At 35.1% G+C, this 23,605-nt stretch overlaps 1 protein-coding gene across 4 annotated transcripts in view; it reads right to left on the bottom strand.

The window, feature by feature from the left end:
- The window catches only part of CDK14 (cyclin dependent kinase 14), a 591,864-nt gene that overhangs the window by 391,372 nt on the left and 176,887 nt on the right, over positions 1–23,605 (bottom strand). For all 4 annotated transcript variants that reach the window (XM_025378501.1, XM_025378504.1, XM_025378502.1 and 1 more), the window contains one exon: positions 14,039–14,118. In XM_025378501.1, the coding sequence (XP_025234286.1) occupies positions 14,039–14,118 (80 nt within the window). The remainder of the gene's footprint in view (positions 1–14,038; positions 14,119–23,605) is intronic.

The following is a 23,605-nucleotide window of genomic DNA, read 5'->3' on the forward strand; positions in this document are numbered from 1 at the left end:
TGCATTTAAATACCCAATTGTCATAGCATCATTTATTGAAAAAGTTATCATTTCTCCATTGGATTGCCTTGCAACTTACTAAAAATCAACTGCCCACAAATGTCAGGGTTCATTTTTGAACTTTCCATTCTATGCCATGAATCAATATGTTTATTTTTACAACAATAACATACGGTCTTGATCTCTGTAGCTTTATACAAAGTTTCTGAAATTGCGTAGTGTAAGTCTTCCTACTTTGTTCATTTTCAAACCTGTTCTGGCAATTCTAGTTCATTACATTTTCATATAATGTAATATATGAAATATAATTGTAGCTCAGATGGCCAATTTCTACAAAAAGCTGGCTAGGATTTTGACAGATGTGACATTAAATCAACAGAGAAATGTGGGGTGAGGTTTCATCTTAACAATACGGCATCTTCAATCCATAAACGTGGTACCCCTTTTCATTTATTTTAATCTTTCTTTATTTCTTTCCATCAAGATCTTGTAATTTTCAGTACAAAAATTCTAAATATGATTTGTTAGATTACCCCTAGGTATTTCTTTTTTATTGTAAGTATTTAAAGTGATTTTAAGTGGTATTGTATTCTAAATTTGGTTTTCCACATGTTCATTGATAGTATACACAAATATGACTGTGTGTGTGTATGTTGGGAAAATTCCTTTCTATTCAAAGTTTGTTAAGCCTTTAACATAAACAGGTGTTAGATTTTATAACAAACATTTTTTTACATCTATTGGAATAGTAGTGTGATTTTTAAACTTTATTAACATGGTATTACATTAAACGATTTTGAGATGTCAAACTGAACTTTAGATACACCCCCTTGGTCATGGGTTACATTTTTTTAAAGCAACTTATAGTAGCTATGTTAATTACTAGCACGACAAGAAGTTTACAAGTACATTATTAATTCTCATCATTTTTTAACATTAGCCCAGAAATTTTGAATGGAGGAATGTATTATCTTTGAACAAACACCTCACTTAAAAAATCCCAGTGTAAATCATAACAGCCATTTACTGGCAGGTTTTGTAACACAGGACATTTTATTTATATCTAGGCCTCAATTTCCTCATCTGTAACTTGGATATATTAAAACCTACATATAACACAAGATTTGGTGAAAATCAAATAAGATAGTATTTTTTAAAGATTGGCAAAGTAGGAACTGAAAAAGTCCATGGGATTTTTAGAAGTTATACATGAATTCAGATTAGAACTGGTTATGTAATCCTCCTAAAATGTCTTAAATATAAAAGTATCATATCTCAATTTATATTTCTAGTTGACAAAATAGGACAAAATGTCATATAAATTTTTTACAAATTTAAAGTAGCCAAGAATTCAGTTACTTGATTTTAAAAAACAAACTTTATCCTTTAAAATTATTAACAGAAAAAAGAAAACATATGATTTTCATAGTTTTTAATCGCATGATTTAACACTTGACAAGTTTTTGTTGATATCAGTTGGCAGACACCCATCAGATTACTCAGACTTAGAATAACAATTGTGGCAATTTACATAAGCATACTTAGAATTACAGTCTAGACTCATGGATTTTTATCTTCCATTTACAAAATTTTTGCCTGTCAATTATAAAAACGCTTCAAGCAATTCATGTTAATTTTTTCAGTGACAGACACAAAGGGTGATTATTAGAGGGCTTAAAAATATTTTAACCCAATAAATGTGCATCATATTACTGCATGTATGCATGAAGAATAATAGTGATACAATTATAGATCTTTTTTCCAGGTAAAAGATTCATGTTGGTAATATTATTTTAATTATGAAGCTCGAAAATAATATGGTCTCCACTTCATTTCAAAAATGAAAAACCTAAAGATAAAATATGTTAAGTACTTGTTTATGATCACACAGCTAGAGGCACAGTCTCCACCAAGACTGAAAAATTGCTAGCTCCTTGCTTATGGAGCTTCCTCAATTTCGTCTTTTTGCTTTGGGGCAGCCTGAGAGGAATCTGTGTACAATTTTCATCATATGGGTTTCTGTCCCAATAGTAAGGCCATATAACAGAATACGAAGAAAGAACATGAGAGTTTATTCATTCATTCACTCAGTCATTCAACATACCCTGAGTGCCTATCATGTGCCAGGCACTGTTCCAGGCACTGGTTAGAAGATTCAAAGTGAACTCCATATCCACCACTTAATTATTTGTGTGACTTTGCACAAAAAAAAATCTCGTTAGACCTCAGCCTCTTGATTAGTAAAATGAAGATGATAATATCAACCTTCCTCAAGGAATAGAAAATTAAACTAGATCATATACTCGAATATTACTTGTAAAGTTCTCAATTTAGATACAACAAACACCTGCTACCTAAACTGCACCACCATGTCACACAATTGCCACATGAATGCCAGACTTCAAACTCACTAATTGAACTCATTGTCTTTCTTGTACTCCACCTCCCTCCCCTGTCCCCAACCACAGTTACTCATTACTGGTTCCACTATCTACCTAATTACCCAATCCAAAATCCTGGAAGTCACACTGACTAACCCCACCTCCGTCAAGCTCCATGTCTAGTCAAATAAAAAGTCTTACCAAGTGTCCCTCTTAAGTCCCTTCCAAACATATATATCTCCTATCTATTCCTACTGCCAAAGCCTTTTTAGAGGCCCATTATTTTTTGCCTTAGATACTTGGGTGTCTTTTAGTCTCTCTCACACTTACTGCATAATCTGAACTGAAAATAGGTAAATTCAATAAAAATCTGCATGTTGAAGGTTGAGACTACTCTGTAACCCCTTATCTCTTACTCAATCCCCACAATGTGGGCAGCAAACTGAAATCCTCCAGGCAGGAGATAAAATAATCCTTTTCTGTAGAAACTGAAGCTTCCTTCCAAGAAAAGACCCCCAAATGCTGACATCTTAGATACTGCAAGAAAAAAAAAAAAAAAAAAAAAAAAACTGGTTCACTCACCCCATCACACTACAGTGAAACCTGCCAACCAACATTCCCTATCCAAGCACCCAGAGCTCCCAAACAGCATATTAAAGTCTGACTTTAAAATATGAGCTGACAATTAACAAGATATCCAGGTAGCTGAAGGATGCTTCCAATAAGAAAGAGACCAAACAGACAAGCAGAAATAAATGAAAGAGACAATATAGAAGAAAATTCAAATAACTGTATTATTTATTCTCAAAGACATAAGAGATGATAACTCTTCTTGATCTCCTTTTGGGAGATTTCTCTGAGTTCACAATCCAAGTGTTCTTCTGAAAGTTTAATACCTGTTAAGGTATTTTTATATTGAAGAATTTTTCATTATTCCTTGATTGTTTCTATTTTATGGCCTCATGTTCATATTTAATGGATATAATATCCCAACAAGACTATAAGTTTAGTAGTATTTTCATTCTCTTTAAGAAATGGAAAATGAAACACAGCAAGTTTAAGACTTGCTCAAAATCATACACTTAGATGGGAATGAAGTCCAAACTGGAATCCAGGCAGTCAGGCTTCAGAAACCAGGCCCTGGACCTCTTTCTGGTCACTAATACTGTTTATTAAAATTTACTGTAAGACCAAACACGCAGCTTGAAGACCACCAGGATGCAACTGAGGAACCTCTGGACAAGGTAATCTCTAAAGTCTGATTTAGATTCCTAATTAGCTTATATAGGATTCATGTACTTCCAACAATGATGCTACAAACAGTGTCTTAAAAAACACTTGCCAATAAAACAGCTGAATTCAGAAATGTCTAGAATGAGCAAAGAATATCTGAGTTTTTAAAAAAGTTATTAAGCCCCATGAAGAAACCTAATTTAACCTGTCACCTACTACATAGGGTCAGATGTTGCATTAACATAATGTTTCACTAAAAATTCCATTTATAATCAACTTGTTAATTTAGAAATCATTACAAGAGGATGAACAATTCCAAACACCAATATTGACAAAACACAAATGAAAACAAATGTTTGTCTGTTCTTCCTCTCCCTACTACAGCCTTCCAGTCTATTAAAGAAGGAGGTTACGTCCCAGGAGCCCCTCTTCCCATCTGTGCCCACACTCTTAACTAACTTCCAGGGGCCTGAGTGCAAGAGACTCCAGGTCAGGGAAGAGGGGAAGAGGGAGGGAACAGAGGACCTCAGTTCTCTTTTGGCAGATGTCCTCTCTCCACTGGGAAGGTGATAGGGGTCAGAAGTACCTAGGCATGCAAATATTGACAAGGTAATTTCAGTTACAACCAAAGATGATTATTTACTTATCATTTAGGTTGCATTTGATCATCAAAGCTATATATTTGGACAAAAAAGGCTCCTAGAGGACAGCCCTGGAATCTACTCAAGGATAAAAAAGATATATCTAGATAAAAATCATGTCCATATACTTGGATAAAAAGCATATCTGGATAAAAAAGACTCCAACAGAACAGCCTGGAACATTTTGTCTTTGTGTAAATGTGTCTGAAATCCCAATGGCCAACGTATAGAAATGTGGAAGTAGACCTTTATAATTTCACAGCAACTCAGTAGCTTTGGAGGTCTCCATTATGTCAGTTCTCCATGCTTCCAATCCCAGACTAACTACCAATGTCTCAATCATACTCACTAACTTGACAGATGTAATCTATCTCTACACAAGCCACGTTCATAAGTCATCCAATCATCCATGGAGAATGATATTTTGCTTGAAAACACAAATAATGAATAACAATAACAAAAGAGCCTATATAGAAACAAAAACAAATCACGTTGGAGAAAGTTATCTATATTCATTCATTGTCTATTACATGCAAACTTCAGTAATAAAAAAATAAAGAAGATTGTTATCAAAACCACTATGTAGTACATTTTTCTCCTAAGCTTTCAAAGGTGCAATGCGGGTCCCAGTCCATTCTTACCTACAAATCTCCCTGTGAAACTGAGAAAAATAAACACTGGCAGCAGGTTGAATAGTGTCTCCCAGAAATTTATGTCAGCCCAGAACCTCAGAAGGTGGCCTTATTTGCAAATGGGGCCTTTGCAGACATAATTAGCTAAGTTAAGATGAAGCCATACTGGATTAGTGTGGGCTCTAAATCCAACGACTGATGTCCCTATAAGAAGAGAAGAAGACACATAGAGACAGGCAGAGAAGACCATGTGAAGATGGAGGCAGAGATTGGAGTAACTATAAGCCAAAGAACACCAAAGATTGTAGGAAGCCACCAGGGGCTAGGAAAAAGCTAGTAAGGATTTCCGCCCTACAACCTCTAAAAGAAGCATGGTCCGGCCAGTATCCTGATTTTGAACTTCTACTCTCCAGAACTGCAAGAGAATAAGCCAGCAGATTTGTGGTAATTTATCACAGAAGCCCTAGAAAAGTAATACAATACCCCAAACATGAAAAGCAAGAAATGAAACCTAGACTAGTTAATTATCAATTGAATTATAACTCGATTACCTATACAAACTTCACAAGCAATTGTACCATACAGTTACAAGGAAAAATGGTATGGTTAATGAAAAACAACAAAAATAAATAAAGAGGCTATTAACATAAAAGAGAAAAATGTAAGGTAGAGAATCAAATTATCAGTCAAACACCAAAATTTTTAATGACTCAATTAAAATAATGGAAATTATTTTCCATTTTAAAACTTTAACAAATTTGTAAAATATCAATAATTCATATAACATTTACTGTACTGTTAGAATATTTTAATTATACAGTACAAATTTTACAATTAAGCTATAAAATTATTTATTTTACCAGCAGGTTAACTAATTCCAAACATTTGAAATAAAAGAAGTTGCCTTTTTTCCTTTATCTGTTTTTCAGTTTATATCCACCTCTGCCTTCCTAGTACCACATTTTTTATTAAAAATCTAAAATGTTTCCATAGAATTCTAATAGAATGAATAATGAAAAAATACATAAAGAAGGGTGGAGAAAGGAAGAGTGAGAAGGTAGATAAAGCACATGGAAAGACTCAGACATGTATTAAAAGAATGTACTCAAACAAAAAGTTCAATACCACAGAGTTTACCATGAGAGGTCCCCTTTTCCTCTACATGTTTCTACTTTCCTTGAGTTACACTGTGTTGAAACTATTTGTTCCTTTCCTCTTTTTGACCCTTCCTTGTCCTATATGGATGCTGCCTTCCTTTCTTTATTGAAAAATGTGTTCTCACTTTTAAAAATAAATTTTGTCCGTGTTCCCCCGCAAAATCCCTTTTTTGCTAACCTTGATTTAATGGCAATAAGACAACCCTCTGTATGAAATGAAAACGCAGTACGAACTCAAAATTTCTACATAAAATCTATCAGAGAATAATGTTTTTTTTGTTTGTTTGTTTTTTTTTTTTTTTTTTTTTTTGAGACGGAGTTCCACTCTCGTTGCCCAGCCTGGAGTGCAGTGGCGCCATCTTGGCTCACTGCAACCTCTGCCTCCTGGGTTCAAGCAATTCTTCTGCCTCAGCCTCCCAAGTAGCTGGGATTACAGTTGCCTGCCACCACGCCCTGCTATTTTTTTGTATTTTTAGTGGACACGGGGTTTTGCCACGTTGAGCAGGCTGGTCTCAAACTGCTGAACTCAGGTGATCCGCCCGCCTCTGCCTCCCAAAGTGCTGGGATTACAGGCGTGATCCCCCGCACCTAGCCAACTTCAGCTTTTAGCTCTACCACATGCTAGCGTTAACCTTAGGTGAGTGACTGAACCTCTCCATTCTTAACTTTCCTAACCTCAAAATAGCAATAATGATAGTACCTACCTTAGAGGGTTTTGTGAGTGTTAAGTGAGACTAGGCTCTGGCTGTGCAAGTACACACCGAATACTGTCTATTGATACTGCTACCATTTTAATTTAAACTTGTTCCCTATTAGAGTATCTAGATTTCTCTTTAAGCATAATTTTCACCTAAGAAAACCATCACATATTCAAGAATCTACGAAAGGAGACAACTGGCTTGCTTACCTCATGCCTTGTCTAAGAAAATCTTAAGACAACAAAAAATGTGGAAGTCTAGAATACAGTATCAGAGAGTAAGAACATACACACTTAAAAGTTGTTTGAAAGATGGAATATCCTAAGACATTTTACTCACTCCCTTTCAAACCTCTCCTGTATCTCCCAGCCCTTTATCTGTTCCACATAAACCAGGATGATGCCATATAATGATTCTAAAATAAAACAGAAAAGCTGACCCTGAGCCCTACGACTTGATTTCTCCAAGCTGCCATGGAGGACAAAATGAGTTTCAAAGTGCCTGAACTTGAATTAATCCATTACACACTCTACTCAATGACAGATAAAATTCAAAGTACATCTTTGGACATAAATCCAAGTTAGATTAGAGTTGCTTCAAGTATTTCCACTTGAGGTGAAAATTACGCCTTAAAATCCAAGTTTCTAGGTAAGCCTGTGAGTGGCAAGTAGCCACTTACAAACTACTTTACTGTGCATGGTGCTTTCTTATTCTGAAATCTTCCTGCTGTTGATATTTTGTAAATGAGAAATTGATCAAAACAGCAGAAGAGGGGTAAATTCAAATTCAGGTGTTCTATCTCAGTTGAACACACCATGCTGCTTCCTCGCTAATGTAAAACTGAACATATCCCAAACGTCTCCCACCTTACCCTAAATATTTCAAATTCTACCACCAGATACACAGAGGAGTTATTGTGTCTGGACTTCCAGAAGGATAAATGGGGAAAGCTAAGCAATGATGATGGCTTTTGCTTCCAGATATAAACAGCAGAAAAATAAGACTATGAAAATAAGAAAAATAAGACTAAGAATGAGAAGACAAGAAAAAAACAAGTAACAAAAACTAACCCAGAGTTTAATTTCTCTGCCTTAGAGTCATTTACCGCTACAAAAAAAAAAAAAAAAAAAATTCACCCTGAAGTCAGACTTTATTAAAAAGACATTAAAATATTTTATTCAATGGAAAATAAAATGTCATTTTGTGATCAAGGCCTCAACTATTCTTCTATCATTCCCTGATCTCCAGAACATTCCAAATTCTGAGTTTAAAGATTCCTTGGGAAATCAAAACCACAAATGCCAAGGTAGTTCTTAAGAGATGGCATGATCCAACTGCTATTTTTTGCAAGTAGGGTGACATGGTTTGAGTCTGTGCCCTCACCTAAATCTCATGTTGAATTGTAATCCCCAATATTGGAGCTGGGGCCTGGTGGGAGGTGATTGAATCTGGGGGTGGTTTCTCATGGTTTAACACCATGCCCCTTCATGTTGTCATATCAATAGTGAGCCAGTGAGTTGCCATGAAATCTGGTTGTTTAAGAGTATATAGACCCTCCTCCCTCTCTATATTCTTCCTGCTTCGGCATGTAAGATGTGTCTGCTTCCCCTTCACCTTATAGGATGATTGAAAGTTTCCTGAGGCCTCTCCAGAAGATGCTGTGCTTCTGGTACAGCCTGTAGAACCATGAGCCAATTAAACCTCTTTTCTTTAGATATTAGTCAGTCTCAGGTACTTCTTTACAGCAGTGCAAGTATGGATTAATACACAGGGTTACTAAGGCCCAAAGCCGTTAAGTGCTGTTATGGGCTGAACTGTGTCCCCCGAAAAAATTCATATTGAAGTCCTGACCCTTAGTGCCTTAGAATAGGACTGTGTTTATCTTCAAAAAGGTAAGTAAGGTGAAATGATGTCATCTGAGTGGACCCTAAACCAATGTGATTATTGTTCTTACAAGAAGAGAAAATTTGGATGCAGACAGATATATAGGAAAAATGATGTGAAGACACAGGGAGAAGACTGCCATCTACAAGTTAAGGAGAGTGGCTAGCACAGAGCCTTCCTCATAGCTCTCATTTGGAGGGCCATGACACCTTGCTCTCTGATTTCCAGCTTCCAGGACTGTAAGACAATAAGTTTCTGTTGTTTAAGCTACCCAGGCTGTGGTACTTTGTTTCAGCAGCCCCAGCAAACTAATTGAGGTGGCTTGTCTTTTACTGTACAGTGATGAAAAACAAAGTCAGGATCAAAACCTACTGATTTGTGTATATTGATTCAGTAAAGTTGCAGAATACAAAATCAACATACACTAATCAGTAGGTTTTGATTCTGACTTTGTTTTTCATCACTGTACAACATAAAAGAAATCACCTCCAGCTTCCCATGAGAGTTTCTACCTTGTCTTGTAACTGACTCCATTTTCACTCAATATTCTCTTCCACAAAAATGTTATACTTGGTTCAACTTCTTAACGACCATGGTACATATATATTACTTATGCTAAACTCTTGTGAGCTACACTCCCACATTCCCAACAAGACATTTTCATACAGATGCCTCATGAGCCCAAAAGCTCTAAAACCCAAATCGATAACTCCAAAATGTCAGTAATGACCCTGTTTTGAAATCTAACAAGGTCTTGGCTGGTACAAGACCCTGCTCCTTAAGACAAGTCATCTAACCCCTCTGAGCCTTAATTCCATATTTATAATACAGATTCCATAAACAATATAAATTCTACAAAATAAAAATTCAAAACTCTTTCAAAGGACTAGAATGTGAAGATTACATTGGATAACAGCCTTTTAAAACTGTAAAGTCTTAAAAGCAATTCTCCATGCAATCACAAACTATTTCTATCTCTGGCACCATTTTTTCACTCATTCAAACTCAAAACCATTGACATTTCCCTCTCATTCTATAATCAATACTTCATCTGGCTCTGACATCTCTTTCTATAGAATATTATTTTTTGTTGTTAACATCTAACAAATCCATAATTTCAAATCTGCACTATGTTGAATGACTGACTTATCAGCTTCCAGTTTCTTCTTTTTCTAATCGATATCATATCCAAATATCAGATTTTTCTTCCTAATATGCCCAGCTCAAAAATCTTCAGAGGGTCTCTAACCCACAGCACAAGATCCCACCTACACAGCCCTGCATTCTACAACACAACTGCAACTGAGGGCCAGTTCCTAAGCTCATCTCAAGGCTTAAAATGAAGTTATGTTGCCAGTCAAAGCCAGGTCTCAGTGTGCTAAGGATTCATTGCATGCCCTGCTTCTCTGTGTTTCCAGAACCTAACCTTTAATGTGCCTCAGGAGCTTGCCTCACACCCAGCCAATGTGAATAAGTAGATCATCAACAACTTCAATGTGATCCTACTGGCTTCTTCCCTTGAACCTCCCACTGATGGGCCTGCTTGTCACACTGGATCCTTCAATACCATTAAGAACTTTCTTGTCACCTTGGACCAAGACTTTGGTCCAAGCACCAACAGTAAGGTTAGGTCGATTAATTCTAGTGCACACCCTGCATACCAGGAATCCTGCCTGCTGGCCAGTTTCATTTTTCTTCTGCTTCCTTGTTGGCCCAGAATCCCTGTTCCTCTCGTCTCTCATATTCAGGGCCTATTGTGTAATTAAATTCAGTAGCGCTTTTAACCTTATCTTCCTCCACAGCTTAACAGAAACCCATTGTTCTACCTCAGTCAATCATTTTCAATCCCATCAAACCCAATACCCTCTTTATATAACAAATATTTTACTATCTTTTTTGCTTTTACTATTATGAAATGGAATTCATATATAACAAGATACACACACATAATTTCAAATATTTATATATAAATATAATTTCAAATATATTAATTTATATCTATATGTAACTAATACAAAAAATAAAAATTAATTTATAATAAAACAAAGTATTTAAATATGTAAGTAGACACAACTATACTGGAAAACATTGAAGAGTGGTACCCACATCTATGTACAGAATCAGCATAAGCACAACCACTACAAATGCAAACTGTGGGGTACTGCATTATTGAATTAAATAACACAAGCAGTACTACCACTAAGGAGCTTTTCCAAAGTATGAATAAGTTGTAAAGTTTTAAATAAAACAAAATACAATTTTCCCATGTTTTACACTGTAGTTGTATTCCTGGATAGTTTGGTATATATTAAATCTGTGTAGAGCATATTTTGTCTATATGCAAAATAGTTGGGTTTCGGCTTAGAAATATAAACAGATTTTTCACCGGCATGAATGCCCAGTAGGACATTTAAAAAAAAGTCTGTGGGACATGAGACAATTGTTTATTACATTAGAGCAGAGATCGACAAACTTTTATTGAAACGGCCAAATAGCATATACTTTTAAGTTTGGGGGACCATACAGTTTGTCAAAAGTACTCAACTCTGTCTAAGAAAGCAGCCATAGACAATACATAAATGAGTGGGAGTGCTGCATTCAAATAAACTTTATTTACCAAAACAGACAGGAGGCCCCAAGCCATAGTTTGCCTCCCTCTGCATTAGAGTTTCTCACGTAAATGCCAAGCTCTCATCCACTAAACACGGGTTGCATTGTTCAGTTATTGTGACAACAACAGCCACTTCTATGGAGCAATAATTACCCATCCCTCCCACCCTATCAGTTGAGAACTCCTGATCTTAACTATTCCTCCTGTTTGCTGCACTTGGCAAAGGCATTGAGCTTTCTGGTCTCAGCTCCTTTTCTATACCTGTCTGGAACACTTCTCCTCAATCTACTCTTTACTGCTTTTCTATCTTATGCCTAATTCAAGTCCCAGCTAACACTATACCTCCCATCACTAAAAGAAGAATTTCCTTAAAAATCACAATCTTTTAGAAATAATTTCACAATCTTTTAGATTTCACAATCCTTTATAAATAATTTGGCATTAATATACTACCATATATCATTCTTCAACTTATAATTTATATGTTCTACCTCCCACCTGCAAGGCAGGTTCCTTGTGGGAACAAACTGTTATTTAATAATCTGTCATGTTTATAGATTCTAACTTAATGATTTTCCTTAAGTCACTTACTATTGTAGAGGGATTACCATGCTAGATGTTGAGGGTACAGCAGTGAACAATCAGACAAGGTCTCCGCCCTCACTAAGATTATATACTTTATAGAGTGGAAAGAAAATTTCAGATTCCAATAAGAATTATAATGGAAATAAAAATAGGGTGTGATGTGGAGAGTAAAGAAGCATAAAATGATGGTCAGCCACTAATTTAGATAAATGGACAAAGAAATCCTCTCTGAAATGGGATGTTTAAATTGACCCCTAAATCTAAAAAGAGCCAGGGAGCAGCATTCCAGCCATGGGGAAGAACATGTGTAAAATTCCTTAGACAGGAAACTCTGTAGCGTGTTTGAAGAAAATACGTCATACAGGACTTGAAACAATTTTAAATAAGGGGATTGACATAATATGATTTTAGTTTTCAAAAGTATTATACGGATAACAGAGTAGAGAAGGGATAGTAATAAGGCAAGAGAAGTGAGGTGTATAATTAAGAAGCTCTTACAGAAGTCCAAGGAAGAACTGATGATATCTTGGACTGGGAGTAGCAGCGGAGAAAGAGAACGTGGACAGATTTCAGGTATCACTTAGAGAGGTAATCAACAGGGCTTGTTCATGGCTAGATTTGGGTAGAGGGAACACTGGATGCTGCTATTACTAATACAGGGAGAACATGGTTTCAGTTATAGTGGGAGGATCATGAGTTCCATTCAGATGTGTTAAGTCTGAGATGACTGTTATACAATGATTGATTTTTAAAGATTAAACTAGCCTTGTATTCCTGAAATGAATCTCAGTTGGTAGTGATGTATTATCCTTTTTATATACTGCTGTATTCAAGAGAAGATGCCAAATAGGCAGGTGGATATATGAAATGGAGATGAAGACAAGGTCTTAGCTAAAGAGATGCATGTGTAGGATATCAACTTAGGGTTGCTCTTTAAATTCACAAAATAAATAATATCACTCAGGACAGGGTGCTTATTAGGAAAAAAAAAAAAAAGAGGCCCTTTCCTGTCCTGAAACTCCCCCTAACTTAGAGAAAGGGTCAGCCTAAGAGAAAAATCTACCTACTTCGAAAATCTAATGTCACAGAAGAGACTGTTTCAACCATGCAATCTGCTGAAAGGTTGAGTAAAATAAGACAGAGGTATACATTTGACTTGACAAGAAGCAAGTGACTGATGAACTTTATAAGAACAGTTTCTGCTAAAGATCAATGATGGAAACAAAATTAAAACTGAATTAAAAGGAGAATAAGAGGTGAGAGAGTAGAAATAGAAACAATATTTTCAAAAATGATACACGTAAATCATATCAATAATTGTGGGAAACAAACCAAACCAGTGACAGACTACAGTTAGTTCATCAATACATTGATAAATTATTGCAGCAAACCACCAATTTATCTTGTTATGGATGAACAGAATAATAGCTGTGATCCCTTCAATGCAAAAATAAACTGAAGTCCTATGTCAAGATAATCTGCACTTTTAAAAATGTAGTAGAGGTAAACCTACTTATCCTAAAAGTCATTAAACTGAACTGAAAAGTTCCCACTAATAAAAAAAAAAGATATTTTATTTTATTGGAATATAAAAGCCTTTCTATGCAGGTAACAAAGCAAAGATAGAGCTATTTAATTTCATAAAAATTAAAATCTTATATGTAGCAAATAACTACATTATAAAAGAAATTTTAGAAAATAACAGACTAGAGGAAAATATCACAACATAAATGACCCTAATATATAAAGAATGTCTATATTATCTTCTTTCCAATCAGAAAAACCAATAAAAGTACAGTAAAGGATAGAAACAAAGAAAGAAAAGAAATTCAAATGACTAGTAAGACGGCATGACAAATCCCAATTTTTAAGGACTTTCCTTAAAAATCATCAATACAGAATAATGTTAAACTAATATCTAAGGAACTCTAAAAATAATAGCAGACATACAAATTTCCTCAATTACCTAGATAGCTTCACCATCAATGCACAGCATTTTATTCCACATCTGAGCATACAGCAGATAATCTTGTTTCATTTAACATGATTTGATATGACTGCAAGAGATGCTGATTTTTAAATTTCAGTTTACACATTTTAATGAAAGATACAATCATGTAATTTTAAAACTCAGCATATTTAGAGGTGTATAATATTAAAATAGCTATGGGGACCACAGAAACACAAAAGCAAAATCAACAAGGAAAAGTGCCTACCTTCCCTGATAGCCGTGAAAGGTGTCCCTTCTTCTTCCTGCAGCCTGATCACCTTCAGAGCTACCAACTTCCCATTTACCCTGTGAGAAATGAAAGATAAGTGAATCCATGAATATATGTGCTCATTATAATTCTAATTGTCTTCCTTATAATTTATAAAACTAAATAAATTCACTTTTATGCTAAAAATGTCAGTGACTCAACTATACCGCCAAAGCAAGGTTAGTTTCAATAAGGCTGGTAATTCTATATCATCATCATAAATATTCACATTTTAAATATTCATACTTGCACAGGCCAAGATTTAACTGAAGTTTTCTATGATTCACTGTGTTCCTTCCAGAATGAAACTGGTATTTAACCAAATCATCACACTTGATAATTATTCTCAGATTAATTAAACATCATGCAATCAAAAATAACTCTGTTTCTTTGTTTCTCCAATAGCTCCCTCTTTGTTCCTTCTGCTGAAATGTCTTCATTTTCAGTCTTTAGTTGAGGTCATTCAATTCCCAAGGACAGAAACTTGACATTCTTCTCTCTCTCTCAACAACACCCATTCCCATTTTTTCCTTTTTTTTTTTCTTTTTTACTACAACGTCCTAAAATTACATTTGGTCTAGTTGTGTTTTTTATTACAGTATGTCATCAAAAAAGTTATGAATATTTTATCATTACAAGATTACACAAGACCTATCCAAAGCAGATGGTCCTTCCAGACACATTCTAAATATGTGTTGGCGCCAATTAAAAGTAAGATTGTGCTATGGAGATAACTTTTTATTCAGTCAATTCTGTCATCAATCAAAGATATGACTATCTATATTAGTACCCTCCTTTAGTGTTCTATTTTCTACCTACACTGGGCCTAGAACCATACTTTATTTGGTTTGTTTGTTAATTAAAATAGGAAAAAACAAAAGCACATATATAATCCTCAGTGGATTGGTTCCAGGATCCCCTCTGATACCAAATCTGAGGATGTGCAAGTCTGTTACATAAAATGCTGTAGTGTTTGCATAAAACCTGTGTACACCACCCATACACTTTAAATCATCTCCAGATTACTTATAATACCTAATACATTATAAACACTATGTAAATAGTTGTTATACTGTATTTTTTACACATATCATTTTAATTGTTATATTATCTGTCTTTTCTCCCAAATATTTTCAGTCCAAAGTTGGTTGAATCCAGATGCAGAAACCTCGAATATGGAGAGACAACTGTATTAAAAATGTAAAAGGTACAAGATATATAGACTTCCATATATATGTATCACACATATATATATACATATACACACACACACACAAACAGTAGTATGCAGAGTACACTCTGTATTGTTTATGTCACTTAACAACATATTTGGGTGACATAAATTCAGAGAAAACTGCCTTTTGCTTTTGAAAACCACAGGGTGTTCTTATGTATGAGTATATCATACTATATTTAATCCCAGTCCTCTATTGATAGCTATGTAGCTGGTTCCCAAATTTTGCTACTACAATGATGCAATAAATATTCTTGTATGTGTAATTACATCTATGTAAAAATATGTCTGTAAGATAAATTCCTAAAAGTGCAATTGCAAGGTCAAAGGTCCATGCATTTCTAATTTCCAATTTTGATGAATATTGGAGACTCATCCTACATAGAGGATACCAATATAAATATTTGGTATCCTTTCCTATAGCAAATAGAGCTCATCTGCTTCTCCTCCTTCACCTATGCTACATGTTCTCAGTGTCTGATTTTGCCAATCTAATAGGTCAAAAATGGTTTCTCGTTGCAAGTTAAATGGCTACCAAAGATCTCTAGAGGTTAAAGAACTAGCAAAGGAGAACTTATGTGGGCCAGAGAATCCAGTGTCTGAGTTTGGAAGAATTTGAATGTCTCTTTTTTAAACCTACATCTATTTGGTCTGTTTTTGCTCAAAAAAAAAAAAAAAAAAAAAAAAAAACTGCCATAGACATCAAACCCAAAAGAACAAGGAATTCATCATAGTTGAACCATCCTAGTGGCATTTCTCATTGAGTGGATTACAGACATACATTATTACTGGTTACAGTAATGGGATAGGGAGACCTGATTATAAGGCTCCACAACATACCATCTCCTCAAGGTTAGGAGTTGTTTCTTTTTCCTCCTGCTTTAGCAGAGAGGACAGGCCTGCTGCTTTTCTGTTCTGCAACCTCTTCTCCTGGATATATTTTTCTTGATTTTTCTAATCCTGTTTGGGCTCTAGGTACAGGCAAAAAAAAATTACTATGCACATGGGGTTCAGCTGGAGACTGTACCTGGTACTCTTCACTTCGTCTTTTAGGACTAAGCACTTTGGTGGGGCTTGACGCTGGGATGCAGTTAGTGCTGACCTCTGCATGAATTTTTCTCAGCCCAGTTGAGCTCATCACTGGCTCCCTGAGGAGGCAGTAACTGATTCCAGGAACTGCTTGGAATTTTCCCCTCATTTACAGATATTTTCCCCTCACTCATAAAACACACACACAACCTTTTTCCCGTAAAGCTTTCCATTTCTCTTGAGAGCATTAACTTGTATGGATCACGTATTGTGAACTGAGTTCTGGAATATAGGGACCACATGTTTCTGTAGGTTGTATACTTAAAGCACATTCCAGGCATGAAACTATGATTGCCTTGTAACACAATGAAAGGACACCAGCCTTTAATTGAATCAACACTCATTTTTTAAGTGCAACTAAAGATGGATTCCCCCTAAGTAACTTCATTGACTAATTTGTATTATTTTCATGGTGAAAAGGGTCTTTGAAAAGATTTTCTATGATAACTGCATAAAAAAACAAGACCTAGGTTCATGGAATTCATATTCTGAATTCTCCATGAATTGAACCTCCAAGTGTTTGTTTTTAATACGTTATGATCATATCAGCAGTTCACGACACTGAGATTTTATGTATTACATCATTTGAAACTAAAATTTCCTTAAAATACATACTACACCATAAGTTCCAGAAATGAAGGGGACCTTTTCTGTTTTATCAACTGATATGTGCCCAGTATCTAGGACTTTCAGGGCACAGAGTAGATTCTCAAAATATTTCACTGGATGAATATTGATGCTGTTATAATAGTATACCGACATTTTCCGCAACATACCTGCAAAATAAGTCCAGAATAAATTACTAAAAGTATTATTTCCAAAAAATTTCAAAAATACCAAAATTTTATAAAGTTTTCAACATCTTTCATGTTAGTTTTAAATGTTTATTTTCTTTCTACAAATAAAAGATGTGGTCTCTATATTTACTGCATCTACATATGGAAAAGTTTTTATTTCCTTTAAGTTTTAGAATTCGTAGAATGCTTTGTTAATTGTTTTTGCACCCAGCAGACATGTTTCAAAACACTCACTAACCTTTAATAATCTGAGCCCAGACCACTAATCTTTTCTACTATTGCTTCACTGGTTTCTCATTAAGAATCATATTGATTATCAAATTGCTCTTTAACCTAAGAGTCATTGTGACTTTCTCCTTTCTTAATTAGTTTTTATCTACATGTCTCAACACTCAGCAACTACTGAATCTCTGTTTTAAAGCCTAGTAAAAATGTTAAGTCACTGGGTCCACTTTTAGAAAAAGTACCTGTGGAAAAAAATAACATTAAGAAATTTTTTAATAGTCTACCTTTTGTGCACGTGTATTTTAAATCTTTTTTTTTTTTTTTTTGAGACAGGGTCTCACTCTGTTGCCCAGGCCGAAGTGCAATGGCATGATCATGGCTCACTGCAGCCTCCAGCCTCCATCTCCTCGTCTCAAGAGATTCTCCTACTGCAGCCTCCAGAGTAGCTGAGACTACAAAGCCATGCCACCACACCAGGCTAATTTAAAAAAAAATTAAAAAAAAAAAAATTAGAGAAAGGGTGTCATTATGTTGCCCAGGCTAGTTTTGAACTCCTGGGCTCAAGTGATCCTACTGCCTCACTCTCCTAAAGTGCTGGGATTACAGGTTGTGAGTCACCACGCCCAGTCTTATTTTAAAGTTTAGTATGACCTGAAATATTTGAAAGTTAAGTTACTAACTCATTTACAAAATGGAAATTTTTAAAGATATCAAAAAAGATATATTACTGTACGAAAAACAAAACAAACATTTTGTCTTCTAATTATTGTAAGGATTTAACCTATTTTATGAAAACTTAAAACATGTAATTCAAACATCGATTTAAATAACTTGAAATAATCACAAAATTCAAATTGAATCAATAAATTAGAGCTGTTTACAGAAAAACATTGAAGATCCCTCTTCAACAAGTCTTATTAATTAAATCAAAGGCTAATGAACAGAAGGCAATCAGGGCTTGATTACCAGTGGAGATGTTAATTCAGGTAAATAACATGATGATAAAAGGGCTCTAAATTGTGCTAATATTACCACAAAATGTTCTACTGCAGTTACTGCCAAATTTGCCTGTAGTTGCTTTAAGCTGTATAGAGAGCCATTTTATTTCAGAGATTCTTTATGCTTATTCTCTTATTTTTCCAGTAACTGTCATTCCCAGCTTGGCCCAAAGGAGCCGTGACTCATTGCTTTATTCTGCCCATCACGCAGCATGAGTTCCAAAGTGCTGTACCAAGAAAAACAGAATTGGGCAGGAGTGGGGAGAGTATCTCCATGCACAGGACATGGGGACACTGGGTAGCCAGGTAGAGCCAGGCTGAAAGGGGATCCAACTTTCAAACTGTTTCTAAGCACAAAGCACAAATCCAAATCCATCAATTTCAGAAACTTTGTCCATACGTCTGTGTGCCCTAAACGTTTAAATATAAAATTTTCTTGTGGGAGTAAAGCAAGGTCTAGAAGTTTTCAGTAAAGAAAACAGCCTATTTATTTTCTCGCCCATTCATTTGTTCATTTAATGTTTTGCAAAAACAATAAAGGAAAACTCCCACTTAGCTCAAAGTACATTTTCCAGTTTCAAAAGAAACTGGTTATGAAGCTCAAAGAGAACTTTCTTAAGGAAAAAAAAATTCTCAAAGGAAAGCCTAAAGGTCTTCTATTCCATTAGTTACTTCAAATTAATAGAATAACTTAGCACAAGAAAACAAAATTACAAATATTATCTGGGTCATCTTTGAAAATAGTGTCCATGTGCTAACACCTAGAAGAAATTATGTCTAGAGGATATGAAGGAAATTAAAGCAGTATACCCAAAATAAATTTAATATACTCTGGGAAATTTAATATATTCTGCTTCTCTCTTCCATTATGATTTTGTATCAAGTAAACTGCAAAGGAAAATAAGACCAAGTACAGATAGATACAATGCTCTTGTTTCCTTGCCGTATTGGTCAAGAGGCAATAGAAGGAAATGTAGATACTACGGAGGCAGGGACAGTAGAAAGCTGGAGTAGGGCAAGGACAATATTTTCAGAAGAATTTACAGATTTTTGGCAAAATTATTAAAAATATTTTTAAAGTTATACTAATAGTGTTTCATTTATTAATTCCCTCTTTATATGCTAGTTAAAATGCTCACTATACTGTATTTATTACATACATATTTCAAAAATTAAGCTTAAATATTCATGACATTGTTATTGTCATCTAAATTCAATTCCTATTCAGGTGTGAATAAGAAGTCATCTCAATACTGTTTTAACGTTTACTCTTCAGGAATATCCCAAAAGTGCTAACTACTATATTTTATTCTAGAAAAATAAATTCGAATTTCAAGGTAAACTGTCAGTAATTACACCTTGTCATAATCTATATCAAAGTAATATAGAGAGAAGTGGAAGAAGACTAAAACTAGTTTGTCTTAATTTCTTTTTTAAAAAACTTATGGATACATTATAGTTGTACATATTTACAGGGTACGTGTGATATTCTGATATAAGCATACAATGTGTAATGAGCAAATTATGGTAACTCAGGCATCCACCACCTCAATTATTTATCATTTCTTTTTGTTGGGAACTTTCCAAATCCACTTCTCTAGCTATTCTGAAATATGCAATAAATTATTGTTAACTATAGTCATCCTATTGTGCTACCAAACGGTCTTATTCCTTCTATGTAACTGTATTTTTGTGCCTATTAATCAACCCCTCTTTATCTTCCATCTCTCCACTACCCTTGCCAACCTCTAGTAACCATCATTCTACTCTACCTCCATGAAAAAAATTTTTCAGTTCCCATATATGAGTGAGAACATGTGCTATTTGTCTTTAGCGCTTGGCTTATTTGCCAACTTAATGTTCTCCAGTTCCACCCATGTTGTAGCAAATGACCATATCTAATTCTTTTTTATGGCTGAATAATATTCTATCACATGTTCCTCATCCGTTCATCCACTGATGGACACTTAGGCTGATTCAATACCTTGACTATTGTGAACAGTGCTGCAATAAACATGGAAGTGCAGGTATCTCTTCAACATACTGATTTCCTTTCTTGGATAGATACACCTGGGAGTGGGATTGCTGGATCATATAGTAGTTCTAGTTTTTTGAGGATCCTCCACACTGTTGTCTATAGTGGCTAGACTAATTTACATTCCCACCAACAGCATACAAGCATTCCCCTTTCTCCATACTCTCATCACTATTTGTTATAGACTGTCTTTCGGATAAAAGCCATTTTAACTGGAGTGAGGTGATATGTCACTGTGGTTTTGATTTGTATTTCTCATATTTTTAATGATGCTGAGCACTTTTTCATACACCTGTTGGACATGCATATCTCTACTTTTGAGAAATGTCTATTCAAATGTTTTGCCCATTTTTTAATCGATCTTTAGGAGTGTGGGGGGATTTTTTTGGGGTTTTTTGTTGTTGTTGTTGTTGTTTTTTGCTATTTGTTTGAGTTCCTTATGTATTCTGGTTATTAATCCCTTGTCTGTTGAACAGTTTGCAAATATTTTCTCCCATTCTATAGGCTGTATCTTCACTTTGTTGATTGTTTGCTTGTGGAAGCTTACTACTAAAAGAAAACATTGGGAAATGCTTCAGGACATTGGTTGGGCAAATAGTTCTTCAGTAAAACCTCAAAAATACAACCAAGCAAAGCAAAAATGGACACATTAATTTCTTTTTGAATAAAATCCAAAGATTAATAAAACAATAGTAGAATGGCTATTTATTAGGACGTGACTAACAATGCAAAAAGATTTAATGCAATGAGGAAAGGGCATATTCAATCAACAATTATTACCTATAAAAAGAATTGATTGCTACTAAGCATGATTCATCATTATCAATGCTTTATACACAAACTCATAATACTTAGAAACATAATATTAGAGTAGCAGATAATGTTCATAGGAAAAAATTAAATTACGTTCATTTCAGCAATTTTGAGCCACCCAAATTTGCACCTTTCTAAAAATGAAATCTGTCAACATTATCACTTTGCAATTAAAAGTAACCTCAGTAATCATCCAGGCTCCCAAAGGGACAAAAAGATGCTCACTGGCTTGATGGTCTATCCTTGTACTCTCACTGCCTGGAACAAAGCAGTCCCTAAAAGATTTTGATGGAACCCCAACTCCTCTACAAAAATTCAAATTATTTAGTTCTTCCCTAAGTTGAGACAAAAATGCTTCCTGTGAGTTTTACTCTGATTCAAGATCTGAATCCACAAAGACTAAATAAACTAGGTCCTCTTCTATAAGACAGCCTTTCACTTAATGAAATTTTAATATCCCACCCCTTATTCAATAAATATTAACTGAGAGACTATGAGTCTGTGTGTGGGATAAAGGATAAACAATACAGGCAAATCCCCCCAATACAGTCTAGTCCCCTAGACTATTGACTAGAGCCAATAGTCTAGCCAAGGAAACAGACACAGAACACCTAAGTACAAAAATGACTGAGGCATGTCAAAGAGATTCCGGAGGCTCTCATTTGTAAAATGAAACAATTTGTGCATTAGTAAAATAATACCTGCAATTTAAAGATATAAAGTATGTCTAAATTTATAAGTTTTAAAATGAAACAAAAAAACTTAATTGGTCATTTTGGAGGTCATTATAGAATCATTTCATTACTTAAAACCTTTTAATACAGAATATATCAAGCATTTTCCTTCCCTTTCATACTCTTTCATATATACTGTACCTCAGTATAATTAAATATTGTAGTTGATTTTAGGAAGTTTCTCTACAGATATACTGCATGTAACAAATGAGGAAGGACAGACAGAATTTGAATATCACCATTTTGCTAACCATAATCACTTAGTAGATTATCGACAGTTAGATTCTGACCAAGTCTAAATCTACCTACTTATTTAAAGGGCAAAAGGGAACAAGTTATAAATAACACCATTAGGAAACAACAAGGAAAACCCAGACTTCATAAAGTTCTATAGGAGAAACGAATCTGTTTCTTCAACAAATCAATTTCAAGGGGGAAAAAAGGCAGGGTAGGGGTAACCTATGGACTAAAAGATTGACATATAACTGCAATTCACTGCAATGTATAGACTCAATTTTTCTGGATTCAAACAAAGTGTATTTTAATACTGTATAGTTGATGTTAGGGAACCATTTAATTTTTTACATGTTATCATACAGTACTATCATGTGTTTTAAAACACAATGCTTACCTTTCAAAAAATAAAACTAATATAAAATAATATAAGGTCTGGGGCTTCTTTCAGAATAATTTCAGCGAATGAATATAGATGAAATATGGTCAGTCATGAGTTGCCAATGTTTGAAGATGGGTGATGGCTTAATGGAACTTTATTATGACTATGCTCTCTACTAGTTATTTTCTATAATAAGTTCTTTTTTAAAGAATACAATATGAATTGGTATAAACGTGATAAGGGAAAATCACAGCACACTATATAAAAGAAATAGGGAGGCTGGGGAAGGAAGATCACTTCTGACCAGGAGTTTGAGACATGCCTGGGCAACACAGCAAGACCCTTTCTCTCTACAAAAATTTTAAAAATAGCTGAGCATGGTGGCACACGCCTGTAGTCCCAGCTACTTAGGATGCTGAGGTGGGGGAACCACTAGAGCCCATGAGTTCAAGGTTATAGTGAGCTATGAATGTACCATGCACTTCAGCCTAGGCAAAAGAGCATGCCCATGTCTTTTTATTTTTTTTAATTTTATTTTTTGAGATGGAGTCTCACCCTTTTGCCCAGGCTGGAGTGCAATGGTGCAATCTCGGCTCACTGCAACCTCTGCCTCCTGGGTTCAAGCAATTATCCTGCCTCAGCCTCCTGAGTAGCTGAGATTACAGGTATGCACCACCATGCCCAGCTAATTTTCTGTATCGTTTGTAGAGATGGGGTTTCGCCATGTTGGCCAGGCTGGTCTCGAACAACTGAACTCGTGATCTGCCCGCCTCAGTGCTGGGATTACAGGCGTGAGCTACTGCACCCGGCTTCCCATCTCTTAAAAAAGAGAAAAGAAGAGAGAGGGAGAAAATAAGAGGCAAAAGAGAGAGGAGAGAGGAAGGAAGGGAGGGAGGGAGGGAGGAAAGAAGGAAGGAAGGAAGGAAGGAAGGAAGGAAGGAAGGAAGGAAGGAAGGAAGGAAGGAAGGAAGGAAGGAAGGAAGG

The sequence above is a fragment of the Theropithecus gelada genome, chromosome 3 (genome assembly GCF_003255815.1).
Source record: "Theropithecus gelada isolate Dixy chromosome 3, Tgel_1.0, whole genome shotgun sequence".
Taxonomy (NCBI): Eukaryota; Metazoa; Chordata; class Mammalia; order Primates; family Cercopithecidae; genus Theropithecus; species Theropithecus gelada.